This window comes from Leptonychotes weddellii, chromosome 12, assembly GCF_054177405.1.
Source record: "Leptonychotes weddellii isolate Sample4059 chromosome 12, ASM5417740v2, whole genome shotgun sequence".
NCBI lineage: Eukaryota > Metazoa > Chordata > Mammalia > Carnivora > Phocidae > Leptonychotes > Leptonychotes weddellii.
Window position 1 is genome coordinate 71310681 of NC_138380.1, and position 14316 is coordinate 71324996.

General features: G+C 33.6%; 1 protein-coding gene across 1 annotated transcript in view; it reads left to right on the forward strand.

Moving 5' to 3' along the window:
• Window positions 1-14316, forward strand: part of SEMA3A (semaphorin 3A) — a 202927-nt gene that overhangs the window by 108032 nt on the left and 80579 nt on the right. The window contains exon 5 of the mRNA XM_006727083.3: window positions 8531-8624. Within this exon, the coding sequence (XP_006727146.1) occupies window positions 8531-8624 (94 nt within the window). The remainder of the gene's footprint in view (window positions 1-8530; window positions 8625-14316) is intronic.

The following is a 14316-nucleotide window of genomic DNA, read 5'->3' on the forward strand; positions in this document are numbered from 1 at the left end:
TTTATATAACTGACATTTTTATTATTTAATAGATAAAATTTATTTTTGTTATAACAGTTATATAGTTGGTTTTGTAGCTTTACTTGCTGAGGAAAATTCCCTTTCCAGGGTGTATATATAAAAAAAAGTAGTGGTAGTTATTGAGTAAGTATAATAATTACTATTGACTAAATATTTTAGCATCAAATGACTACATTTTGGATTTAAAACCAAATATTATAGTTCTTATACATCGAAAACTACTCAAATCAAGGGGCACCTGGGTCAGTTCAGTTAAAGTCTGACTCTTGATTTCAGCTCAGGTCATGATCTCAGGGTTGTGAGATCAAGCCCCACGTTGGGCTCCGCGCTGGGCATGGAGCCTGCTCAAGATTCTTTCCTTCTCCTCTCTTTCCCCTCCCCCACCACATGTACTCTGTCTCAAAAAGAAAAAAAAAAACTACTCAAAACACTTAATATGAAAAGAAGGCATTGTTAGTATACTCAGACTTAAAAGTCCTTATAGGTAAATCCTTTTCTTGAGCTTATCTTTCACTGAGGTTTTTTTTTGTTTGTTTTCTTTTGTTTTATATCCCATTAATAGTCATTTATTTGCAGTGATGTTTTATTTTATTGCAGAGAAAGGTAAAATTCTAATATGATATAATACAGCTGAAGTCATAGTTAAATCTAAGGCAGGACTAATACATTTTAATCAGTGCAGCAAATTATATTTGCTTTCTTCATGTAACATTCAGTAACAGAGACCAGGGCTACATTTCTTTTGTATCTTCTATAATGTACGTTGTTAAATAACTCTTTCTAACAGACTAGTTTTTATGAAGTTTATTTTTTGTAATTGGTCTTATGTTCTTTTCAAGAGCCAAGGACTTTTAATAGTTCTCAACTTTGAAATCACTGTGGAAAATAAGGAGGTTCAAACAGGCCAGGAAACTAAGTTTGAATGATTAGAATAGCAGTAGGATTGGGACTGAAGTTCAGAAGCTGAATTTATAAAAATAAATGAATTCCAAGTAACAGTATATGGAGAATGAAAATGAAAATGGGTTTTAAAAATCTGGATATCCTTGCATATGCTCAAGGAGGGGGAACAAAGAGCCAGAAGCAAATGTCCAAGTTCAGAGTGATAAGATAATAGAATCACACCATGTTAGAAATAGAAAGGTCTTTATAAAATAACTGATTTGGAAACACTTAACATGACTACCACATAAAGCCAATAATCCCTAAACACTGCTTATAAAACATGTATATGCTTAGCTTCAGTTTTCTTGAGGAAATAATCCATAGCTTTGCTGGAAAATGAAAGTGGATTCTGTTGCAAAAGAAGTTTAAAAAATGTGAGCTACAAAGAAACTTGACCAAATAACGTGACCAAGACACCAACATATAGCGTATAAAAATTCTTTAAATGGCTGTAATGTGTAAAAAGACCTAATTCTCCCCTCCCCCGACAATGGCAACAGTTCTTTTCCTGCCACCAGGCACGTATGTCTCTAAATCATCCTACACGTCACTGTCAGATTCATCATAATATTGCACCTCTTTGATGCTATTGTTCTCCAGCTAAAATTATCACTGTGTCACTGACACCTTCTGAATACACATTAAAGTGCTTATTTTGGCACAGAAAACTTTCCACAGTTGATTCCAAATGTATTTTTTAGCCTTATCTCTTAATGTATGTATGTATTCTTCATTGTCTAAATTCAACTTTGTTATTTATCAAATATGAATTTATTTGTGAGGGGATTTTATTCATGCTGTTTCCCCCAGATAGAACAATCTGCCTCCCTGCTTCCTCTGCCCTCTCTCTATGAGCTCCTCTGACCCTCTGCACCCACAACCAGTGCACACACATACACACACGCATGCTCACAGATACACTCATCTCTTACCAAAATACATCTTCTAAGTGTGAAATCAAATAAAGCCTTTTTTTCCTATGCTGAAACAGAAAACCCCATTTTGAACTCATGTGGCTTCCAGTTTCTACTGTTTTAGGGTACGTCTCACATACTCTGTGTGGTAAACCCATTTTTTTTAAGTATAGTGGTTAAAAACATGGATTTGGGAAGAGTTCTGTTATCAAATTCTTATTTCGCCACTAATCAGTTTTATGACTTTGAATATTATATGTAAATGTCTCAGTTTCTCATCTCATCTCATTCTCATCTCAAAGCTGGCGTAATAATAGAGGTATTTGAAGATTAAAGTGAAATAATATACTTGAAGCACTAGGATATCATTAACACTTAGTATATGTTCATTGTTAAGTGAAATAACCACCAAATAGCATTATAAGCATATAATATTGTATGTATATAATGTATACATGTATGTAGTGTAATATTGTATGTATATAATGTGCTGTTACATATTTTTTATTTCTTGTACCTTTACATTTCAAATATAATTCTTAATCACAGATCACCATGTATTTATCATATTAATTTTTATATTAGTGCTTCATAAAACTTTCTAAAATAGAAAGATGAAATACCAGTAAGAAATTATATATTTTCTAAGTAGAAAATTACATTTGGCAAGCCCAAACAGCTCTTCTAGTTTGCTTTTCCATTTGTCTGTATCCAGGAGCTCCTAGACATAAGTTCTGTTGAGTACAAAATGGTGAAGTGGAATGGTTACACTGGAATGATAGGATACACGGCAGAGAGATTACATTGGTCAGAAAGATTTTTGAAGTTCTGCAAAGGAACATTCTGGTAAATTTACCCTCAACGAAGATGTCTCTATTAAGAGGGGTAGTACTTGTTAATAAGGCCCAATGAAAATTATTAAAGAGGAACAGGGATGTAAAAACAAAAGGACTGTATGGTTATACTCTGTCACTAGGTTTTATTTTTTTATCATTTATGTAAGAGTAAACCCATATTTGTGTTATGCACAAACAATGAATCATGGAACACTTCATCTAAAACTAATGATGTAATGTATGGGGATTAACATAAGAATAAAAAAAAAAGAGATAGAATAAACTGGGCTGAAGTTAATAAAAAAAAAAATACTTTACTGGAGCAACCACATGCGTAGTAATAAGAACAGAATTATTTTTTTTAACTTGTTTTTGGGAAACGTTCATAATAAAACATCCTGTACTTGAATTATTAAAAACAATGTTGAATAAAGAATTGCTTAATTTAGTAAAAAAAAAAAAAAGTAAACCCATATTTGAAGGGTATAACAAGTATCAATAATAAAAAGTAACACAATAACACGAAAAAGTTAAAGAATATGATTTTTCCTAGAGCTTACTTTAAAACTTGCTTTAATATTTGAATTGTATAGTCTGCCCCTACCACGGAGTTGTGCTCATCTGGGTCATATCCTTAAATCATTAGCCCCTAGAGTCTAGGGCTTATGTCCTTTCTTTTCCTGTTACATAGTTTTTCCATAAGGCCTCTTCCACTCAGTCACACACTCATTCATTTATTCACTCATTCTTTCACTGAGCTTTAACTCAGTTCTGTTTTAGTATTTGAAAAAAATACATAGCGAATAATTTTTTCCCCTCAACTCAAAATAATTTAATAGGGGAAAAATTAACATATGCATCATGGAATATCAAAGTTGAAGGTAACAAATGACACTAAGAGAGTATGACTAGATTGCTATGCAAGTTCCAGGGAGAAATTATTTTTTCTGCTGGGGGAAATCAATGAACATTTAATGTATCGCATATCATGACCTAAACTTTAAATAATGAGTAAAATGTGTACCTGCATAGATTAGAGAAAAGTGATTCAAATGGAAGAAGAATGACATACAGGACTATTTGGGACATGTATTTATTCATCTGTACTGACTGCCATTAAAAGATACTTAGTATAACCCTGGTTAATAAAAATAAAAAACTAGGGGCGCCTGGGTGGCTCAGTCGTTGGGCGTCTGCCTTCGGCTCAGGTCATGATTCCAGGTCCTGGGATCGAGCCCCTCATCGGGCTCCCTGCTCGGCGGGAAGCCTGCTTCTCCCTCTCCCACTCCCCCTGCTTGTGTTCCCTCTCTAGCTGTCTCTCTCTCTGTCAAATAAATAAATAAAATCTTTTAAAAAAAAAACAAAAACTAGTGTTTTTAGTATAATCCCTACTTGTAGATTTTATGGACTTTTTTTTTTTTTTTTTTTACTATGACTGTGGTGTGATGACAAGTCTTCTTTCCTTGGAGGCCTTCCTGATTTCCAATTTTATTCTTTGCTGTTATGGGAATGAGATTCAGGATCTAGAGCTGCATTTTCCAGTAGAGCTTCTGTGACAATGGGAATGTTTGCACCTGTGCAGCCCTGTATTCACAAGCCTCATGTGACTGTTGAGCACTTGAAATACAGCTAGTGTAACTGAGGAGTAGAATTTTTAGTTTTAATTAATTAAATAGCCGCATGTGGCTCATAGCTATAATATTGTGCAACATAGATCTAGTCACCTTTAGGAAAAGTAAATTCCAGATGAATTTGATCCACAAAAACATCTCCTTTGGGCAAAATACAGTATGCCACAGTATTTCCTGTTAGATCCTGTTACATCCCGTCTTTGCTGAAGCCAATATAGTCATTGCCTGTGTAGTATTGTTAATTAGGATATGCACAAAGGAAGCTAATAAATTATATCTGCAGGAATCTCTTAAGACTTCTCCTAGGAAGAGGCTTTTTAAATTACTCTTAAAGTAAAGGAAGTTCACCCTGGGGTTGAGGGCTGAGGGTAGGTGAGGGGAGAAGGAAGAGGTTTCAAACAGAGATGAGAAAAAGCATAGTGTGACCAGGGAATACTTGATAATTCAATATAACTGACAAACAAGGTGGGTCTTGTGAAGAGACAGAGAGGAGAAAGAGCAATTTGAAAAAAATAGAATAATACACGTTTTTAAATGCTGTCCATGTATTGGCTTGACTCAATTTTATTTCATTTCCCACCCAAAATGGTCATTCTATCATATATACGTAGGATTTTCTTTTTTTTCTTTCTTTTTACAAACATTGTTTATGTTTTAATCATTAAATAAAACAACTGAAATCACAACTTTGTTACCTAAATTTATTACTTGGGGAAGATTGAGATTTAGGAAATTTATTGCCATGATGTCACCAATGGTTTATAATTTATAAGACTTTGGATTAGACATTAGCACAGTTATTATTTCCTCTAATGCCTTACCTCACCACAGTCTAATAACATTCAGGAAATCCAAAAGACAAAGGAGAAAGAGTGGTCTTGAAAGCTAAAAATAGTTGCTGAAAACTGATGCAATCATGTAATAAAATATGGCCCAATAACTTATATGATATGCTCATAGTATCTGCTAAAGCAATTAGAATCCATGCAACTAGATTTTTGTTCATGGATTTCTAAAAATGAAAATTACTTCAGCCCAAGTAAGACATATAAACTATGAAATTTAATTGTGTACATTGGTCTTAGGATTTCTGGTCTTATTACTTGCACATGTGATCTATTTGACACTCTTAAAACAGAAAATCATTGAGTAGCAGTCAGATTTCAAAAGGCCTCTAAGCCCAGCCAGAAGGTTGTCTATGTGATATGTTACATATGACAACAATAAGATGTTATTATTCAGTTACATTAACATACTGTTTTATTTTGTTTTGTGTTGTTTACAATGGGTTAATATCTTTACACATCTAATAGGTCTCTCTCACAAGATAACAAAAGCAGCAATGTAGGTGTTTATATCAATCACATTGAATTTATCAGACATATTAAAAGGATAGTCTGTTTTAGTTGAGAAATTTTACACATACTATAATTAGTGATATTTTTCAGGAAAGCTTTTGAACTAGACTGTGGTCTGGCTATAAGTAAGAAACATTTTCAGTGCGTCTAGGGAGTCTGTGGCATTTAGATATATCTTAAACTCCCATCCTAATTTCCAATGATGAAAATACAGGCATGCATTTCCACTGGGGCACAAGAGATACCAATCAGTATAGGAAAGAATGATTTTACTGTGGCATCTATAAACAATGGAAAAATGAAATTAATGGATATTTTTTTAGAACATACTTTCAGAAGGATTTAGGAATTGCCTGAGGCCCAGAATTAATAAAAGAGGCAGGGATGATAGTTCTGTCTGATATCAACACCTTTGTTCCCGATTACTGTATATAATGGGTATAAATTTTACACTATAAACATTCATATGTAAGAAATGTCTTTTACGTCCCTATTCAGGAATCAAATTATGTTTATTCCAGGTTCCCTTGTCAGTAGGCTGGAAAGGAAATTCAGTGTTTTACCCTTTAATAGAGTCATATAAGAATATAGAATTACCCAGAAATTTGGGTTAAGAGTTACATTGAAAGGAAAAAGGGGAAACGAAAAGGCCAGCTTTGAACACATTATCTGACACCATGACAAAGGGTAGTTTTTCATTTTCTCTTGAACCATAACTGACGTGCTTAACCTCTGTGCTATGAAGTTTAATCCTTGACCTTGTAAATCAAATATTAAACATGAGGTTGGAAGAACTTCTTATCTACCTTGGCATTATTAACTTGGACACATGTTCCAAGACATCAGGTGTCTCATATTTTGATGGGTACCTCCCATATCTTTTGTCAGTTTTGTAAAATGTCTTATAAGGACAAGAAATTTGTAATAATACTTATTAACAATATTTTCAACCACACCATGACTTCTCTCTGCTTCTTTTATGAGAAATAATCACATATACAAATTTTAATAACATTTTCTGTGATTTGTAGCAATAGAGTGTATATCTTTTACTAAGCATATTTCTTTCGGATTATTACCTAATTTTTACCAAAATATATCTAAGTAATACTTAAGGGATTCTTCTGTATTTTTTCTTGGCATATGTCAAGCTTCATATTATCATTTTAATATTCAAGTGCCTGTGATAAATATGTATTTGTAAACAGGTTTATAATCTGGTTACTTACATAACTGTCTTAAAGTAATATTTCTTTCAGATTATGCTAGGAAAGTTTACAATAATGGTAACAATATGTGTCAAATTTTCATATTCTTTTGTTATAGTGGTTATGAGAGCAGTATTAAAGTAAAAATAGTGTTCATTTTTTTATTTTGCTGCTTTAAAAATGCTTTATTTCAGTTCTTTAATCCTTATAATAAACATGGGAGGTTAAATATCCTGTTGGCATTGACTTTTAGAGACCTGCGGCTCAGAGAGATTAATTGGTGACCAAAGAACCAGAGCTAATCCTTGGCCCAAATGGGCCTGACTTCTGACTCACTGCCTTTCCCACTACAACTTACCACAGTTCTGAGAAACCTCGTAAATATCTGTGCTCTGTAAATTTCAGAACTGAGCTGAAGGACCATCATTGCCATGGGATAGCTAATTACCAATAGAGAATCATTGCGAGGAAAGGATAAAATCAGTAATTCTCACTCACAGTAATAAAGATGGAGAATGCTTTTGGTTTGCTTCCTTTTGCACTCTTCCCTAACTCAAATGAATTTTAAGAGTCATAATTTGAACCTCTGCCATTAGCTCCATCAGAAATATTAAATGTTAAATAAAGTGATCCTTATTGGCCATCAAATGAACACCCTTTATTATTCTAAGGAGATAGAAAATACTTCATGTGAATAGTAGAGAAATTGCCAAAAAGCTATTTTATTTCAGTCTCTGGACAAGTTAATGTGCTACTGGAAAAAGCATATATATTCTGACCTAATTAATTCCCAGAAAACTTGGTTCTAAAAAGAGTGCTTAGAAATTACCCCTCTCCCCAGTTTACTCCACTGTCACATAGACATTTCAGTAGTTTGATGCATTCTGAGAACAGGGTCTCAGTCATGAGTTAGTTCCTTCCTTCTTAAGGCTTTTGTTGCAGAGCTTTCTGGAATACTTTCTACCTTGGTACTTGTCAGATGTTCGCTCCAGTTCCTGGGTACTTGAGCCTCAGCTGAGCAGATGTTCCACTGAGAAAAATGTGTCACCTCTGTGCTGGTGTTCTGATGACATTACCTCTAGGCACACCTCCCCTAACATCCGAACAACAGAAAAGTTGTAGGAATGATAGAGTGGGGGAAGTGACTGCTATGCTGTTTAGCATTTCCTTCTAGAAGGTACATACGGAGAAATAAGATACGTATTTTGTTCTAGATCTAATATAGTGGATTGCTCTTTTTTTCCTCTATGTGAAGGAAGGAAAAGAGTCATTTAAATTTAAAATTCTCTCCTTTCAAGAGCCATTATGGTTGTGCTTCGCATACCTATGTGATAAGATGATCCCTCTATTCTTATCATGACATGTTTTATTCCTTAGAGTTCATTTATACATTATTACTTAAAACATGCTAAATGTTACTAAAAATCACTGAGCTAAGTAGATATTTGGCTAGTAATAGTTGGTTTTAATCCACTTAAGTTATTTTGCCATCTCTAAAGTTTACCAAATAATATCCCTTGATGGTGGACATGAGTACTCAACCTCTCTCTGATTAACAGGTAGGTTAACATAGTTCCTCTTATAAATAAATTCAGTCCTTCTTTTTCTTTTCTACAGGATAACATTTTTAAGTTGGAGGACTCACATTTTGAAAATGGCCGTGGGAAGAGTCCATATGACCCTAAACTGCTGACGGCATCTCTTTTAATAGGTGCGTAGTCAACAATTAGTTAAACAGTGAATTTTCTATAGATAATAACCAGATTGCATGTTCCTTTTTATATACCAAGACTTTCCGTTATTAATCACAAACTATTTTAGGAGGATGTCAGTTGAGATATTTTCAAATATTTTGAAAAAGAAGAAAAAACACTAAATGCTGCTTTGATTTTTACAGTCTAGTCTGCGATTCTTTTTAATCTAAATGGCTTAATAAGTGTCTTTAAAATTGCCTGCTCAATCAGTATACATCCCCACTAGAACTTTAAAATTTATATTCTGAGAGAAAATGGTTTCGGTTTTCATTTTATGAAAGAGGTGTTTCCAGGGGGTATTTTGACAAGTCAGAAGGAAAGAATGAAATTCAGTCTATCTTGTTCATTGTCGTTAGAAGATTTGTCACACCCTCAACATTTGGACAACTTAATCAGCACAGTCAGTTTTTTTTTTTTTTTTTTTCAGCACAGTCAGTTTTAATGGTCGTACAATGGGCAGAGACCCTATTGTGTTACCTTGAGTTAATGAAGGACCTCTGTATTCATCTTTTTTTTTTTTAACTTTTTTTTTAATGTTCTTTTTTCTTAATGTAGCAAAACATTTAATATATTTCCTCTACACATTCCTCTAACCATCTTCTTTTCTGGTTGTGTTCTTCTTTTCCTTCAACAATGTAGCTGGGTAGAGAATGCTTAGTCATAGTTCCAAAGGATGGAAATAGGAAGATAGAAGTAATCAGAAGAAGGAGAAAGCTTTAGTCTGTATTGAAAGATAAAGAATTGTTTCCACATACTTTTAATCACCTTTAGACTGTGTTAAATAAGCATACAAACAAAAAGTGATACGTCATTAAACAATTCTTTTTTTCTTTTAACTTTTGGGCATACCAACAACCAAAAACACAAAAGATTCTGAGTCATTACGCTGTTCCAGAATATATTTTTCTGTATGATCATGTAGAAATTATATAACTTTTGTTTCCTTTTCTTCTTTTTCCCCTTTTCTAGAAAATATAGAAAGTAATTATTTGATAATAAAAATAGTGAAACTTATCAAATATAAAATTTCTAATTGAATTTTGAATGAGAAATCTAGATTTTTTAAAAAGGAAATGTAGATTATTATTTGATGGTGTTCTGAGTTCAGTTTTGCCAGTCTTTTGTTTTTAAAAATAACTTTTTTCTACTTAACAAAATAAACTGTAGTCATATTGACTACAGCATTAAGTATGAAGATAGATTTTTTCCAGTATTCTCTAGTGTTTACTTTACCACTGCATTTCGCTGATCTCTTTTCTATTAAGGATAAGAACATCACAACATGAATTATCTCCTCTATTGCTTTTCCGATGTAGACAATTTCAGTCCATTTGATCCATTTATGGAGCATTTTAACAAAAGTTTAAGGCCTGAAGGAATGCAGCAAATGTAGCACACTTATAATTTTCCTATTCACAGATGGCCTAGTGATTACATGTGGATGACTTCCTTAAGTGCACACACAGAAATGTGGAAGTTGTCTTAAACAAAGGGGAGGAGTTCTACCTTGCTCAAACTTGCAGCCTATACTTATTTAAATTGCATACTGAAAAAAAAAAAAAGATATTCCTCAAAAAGCAGTATGTTAAATTGTGCCTAAAGCAGCTTTAATTTGTGGTATGTTTCTCAGTGGGGATTTGCTTGATTATTTATTTTAATATTCCATTGAGAAAGGATGATGACAAGTAAGTATTACATAGTTCATATGGTATGCAACCACGCGAAGTCCACAAAGAATATGAAACTCCATAGTTTGGGTTTTATATTAGAACTTCTTTGAAAAAGCTGTATAAGTTTCTGAAAAGGAAAAGAGAATGAGGGAAGTTTCATGAGTCAAGAAGAGGATGTGTGGCTAAAAAAAAAAAAAAAAACCAGGGAGCTTCTAAATGCAAGTCCAGACTTTACCTCTCCCTCTCTAATCCGTAAAATAATCGAGTAACTTTTAGAGGTGTTTGGTGCTTCTTGACAAGGAAAATTATTCAAGCCAACATAAATTATTTTCTGAGTCAGCTGAATAGCAAGATACAGAAAAATGAACAGGCCATCCTAGACCTTGTAAAATCCCTCAAAATATCTGCAACATCATTTTAATTCAAGAACAGTGACTTTGTTGCCTGCTTTCTTTATAACTATGCTATAAATTCTTCCTCACATAGTACATTTAATTCCCTTTGTTGGGTTTTTCTTGTCATTTTCTCTTGTGCTGCTTTAAAAAGCATTTGATGGAGTTTTTTTCAACATAAATATTTTCTGTAGCACTTCCCAAACTTTTACATACAAGGGTAACACCTGTCTCTGAAATATATAGATTGTACATTGTATATTAGAGAATGGCTGTTGGGAAAGCCTATCTGCCCAAGAGATTTTGCATGTATTCTCCTCATTTCAGACAAATTTTCAAGATAGTTCTGGGCCATTTCCTTCCCCAGTACTGGGAAATAAAATTTCATGTTTGACTCAAACCACCTATAAACTGGTTAGATGAGTCTTGACAGCAGATACTTTATTAAGTATATCATCAGTCTCTTATTAAGTCCCTTGTTAAGCAGTCCCTTATTAAGCAATTTCAGCCACTAATAAGCTTTCAATCCAGATGACAGCTTAAAAATTAGTTTATGAAATTTATCAAGGGTTAGTTTTGAAAATGCCATGGTTTTTTTTGTCAAGGTTTAGTTTTCAAAATGCCATAGTTTTTTTTATCATTAATGTTTTTAATAGACTTTGCTTTTTAGAGCAGTTTTAGGTTCACAGTAAAATTAAGAAGATATCAGAGATATTATATATAACCCCCCCAAACCCACTTATATAGGCTTCCTCGTTATCCACTTCGTCCACCAGAATGGTAACTTTGTTACAAGTGATGAACCAACACTGATATAAGGAGGGCACTAGGAGTACTGGGTGTTATATGTAAGTGATGAATCACTAAATTCTACTCCTGAAACTAATAGTACACTTTATGTTAACTAACTGGAATTTAAACAAAATGCCATGGGTTTTTAAGCTGATGGCCACAGAAAATATGGATTCTTTCTTGAGCAATGCATAGCTACTAAATTAAGCCTCCAAATCCTATAACATGTCCTAAGTTTTTAGAGGACTATCAGGGAAGGGAGGGAAAACTGGGAAGAAATCAGAGAGGGAGAAAAACCATGAGAGACTCTTAACTCTGGGAAACAAAAAGAGGGGAGGAGGGTGGGGGAATGGGGTAACTGGGTGTTGGGTGTTAAGGAGGGCACGTGATGTGATGAGCACTGGGTGTTACACGCAGCTGATGAGTTGTTGAACACTACATCTGAAACTATGTGTTGGCTAATTGAATTTAAATAAAAAAATTTTTTTAAATAAATCTCCTTAGTAATTTTTCAAATCTCCCTTAATAAAAATCATTTTGTCAATATGAAATTATCCCACTATTTATTTTTAAGTATGTCTTGTTTCATCCACCTGTAAATATTTTAATTTTAATGACTTCGTTTAAAAATTCTTTATTAAAAAAAGCAGTTTCTCCCTTGCCCAGAATAAATGCCATGTGTGGACACAATAATAAAATCTTGTATTTTCCACACTAATTGTCATCTCACATTTTCATGACGTGAAAGGAGTAGTCAACTTGAAAGTATTTTTATTTCCTCATTGTATTCTTCCCCAGGCATTGTGGTGCTAATAGTTTAGAGATAACCTATCATTAAGTAATATTATTGAAATCTATTTCAGGGCGTCTAGGACTTTTAGCTATGGTCTATTTCCCCAAGATAGAATTCTGCCTTGCCTCAGGAAAGAATATAATTTGACATTAGAATATGCTCTTACTTGGTATTAGATCAAATGAGATACTCCCTAAATTAATTAACTATAATTGAGAATATTATTTGAACCTCGCTGAACCTCAGTCTCTTTGTACGTAAAATGGCATGGCCATGCTATTCCACTAGTTTGTTGTGAGAGTTAAATAAGACAATTTAATAACATATCACATTTGGTTACTTACATATTTCTGGAATGTATGTAGAAGTGGAAACCAAGAAAAAAAATAATAGTGGTTGCTATAAAGGAGTCTGAGAGACAGATTTGGTACCTTATAAATTTTATATTTTTAATTTTGTGCCATGTGTACATATAAACTCAAAAAAACGTTAGTTTAAAAGGACAACATAAGTAACAAGGCTAGCATATTATATTTATTGGCACAGAGAAGATGCTCAATAATGTAAAAATGTAAAATTATTCCCTTACTAACTTCCATTCTCAAGAAATGGATTTCATCCATGCCCTGCGTGCGTGTGTGTGTGTGTGTGTGTGTGTGTAATCTGTGTGCAAGAGAAAGACATAACGTCATTTTTCCTGTTTCTAATTACTCTACTACTCGGTGAGTGGAATTTGCTTAAGGTGTTAACAACATAATGGCTTGTCCTTAGGTTTGTTTGATTTTTGCTCAACATCCATGTCACATGTTACACCTGTGTTAGTAATGCTGTGATTTCATCAGGAAACGTTTTTTTCACCTTCTACTTCTTCTCAGCACACCCTTCTTAGGAATTGTAATCCAATACAGTAACTGATCTAAGCCACATTTTTACTTCATTTTGAGCTGTGAACATAAAGTCCAGAAGTACATACGAACTTTTGTTTTTAACACATGCTTCTCAGGTAATTCTGCCGTGGTGGAAATGCAGTTCACTAAACTTTTTGTTCATCTCAGTAAAAAAAAGCTTTCCATAGAGACAGTTTGGAAATCTTACAGTTAAGAAAGAAGGATAGAGTACTCTAATAACAACTTTCATATTTGACAATTTTTAGATTGTTAGTTACATCTGTCAGCACTAATTTTTCTTAGTCTGGTGTATTATTTTTGAGACATCAAACTTGCTATATGGTGTCTTTTGTAGAGAGACTAAAAACTTTGTTGGACAGAGTATCCACAACCACTTTTTGATGTATATAAGTGTATATTTATTGTACCATCAATTTAATAAAATTGGACAAATGTCGTATTTTCTTTCGCTAGTAGCTTAGTACATATGGAAAACCTAGAAGTATGTATTTTAGCCATAATGCTATTTGAATCATTGTAGGATAACATCTACCTAATACACTACTTCAGATTTTCAAGAAGACTTACATTAAGGGTCAGAAAACTGGAAAATTAGCACTATGCCCAAGAATCAACATATAATTTGATAACTTCATAAATGACCTAGAAACTACAAGAGAAGTTTGGCAAGTAGACCTTTTTTGTTAAACATGTTTGTTCTCCAAAAATAAGCCAACTGAGATACAGTAAATTTCTTATACTCCCTTATCAGTAGATCATTTTATATAGCCACAGAATGTACTGAGTCTTTAATCCATGGTGGAAATGCACAAGTATATTAAATAAAATACATTCTAAGTTAACTGTTATTTATTTGCTTGTGAGAATGCAAAAGTATCACCTATACATTTAGGTGAAATAATAAATACGTTCTACATTTTCTGTGGAGCATTCATCCCTGATAAGAATCCTATAGACATGGGGCGCCTGGGTGGCTCAGTTGGTTAAGCGACTGCCTTCGGCTCAGGTCATGATCCTGGAGTCCCGGGATCGAGTCCCACATCGGGCTCCCTGCTCGGCAGGGAGTCTGCTTCTCCCTCTGACCCTCCCCCCTC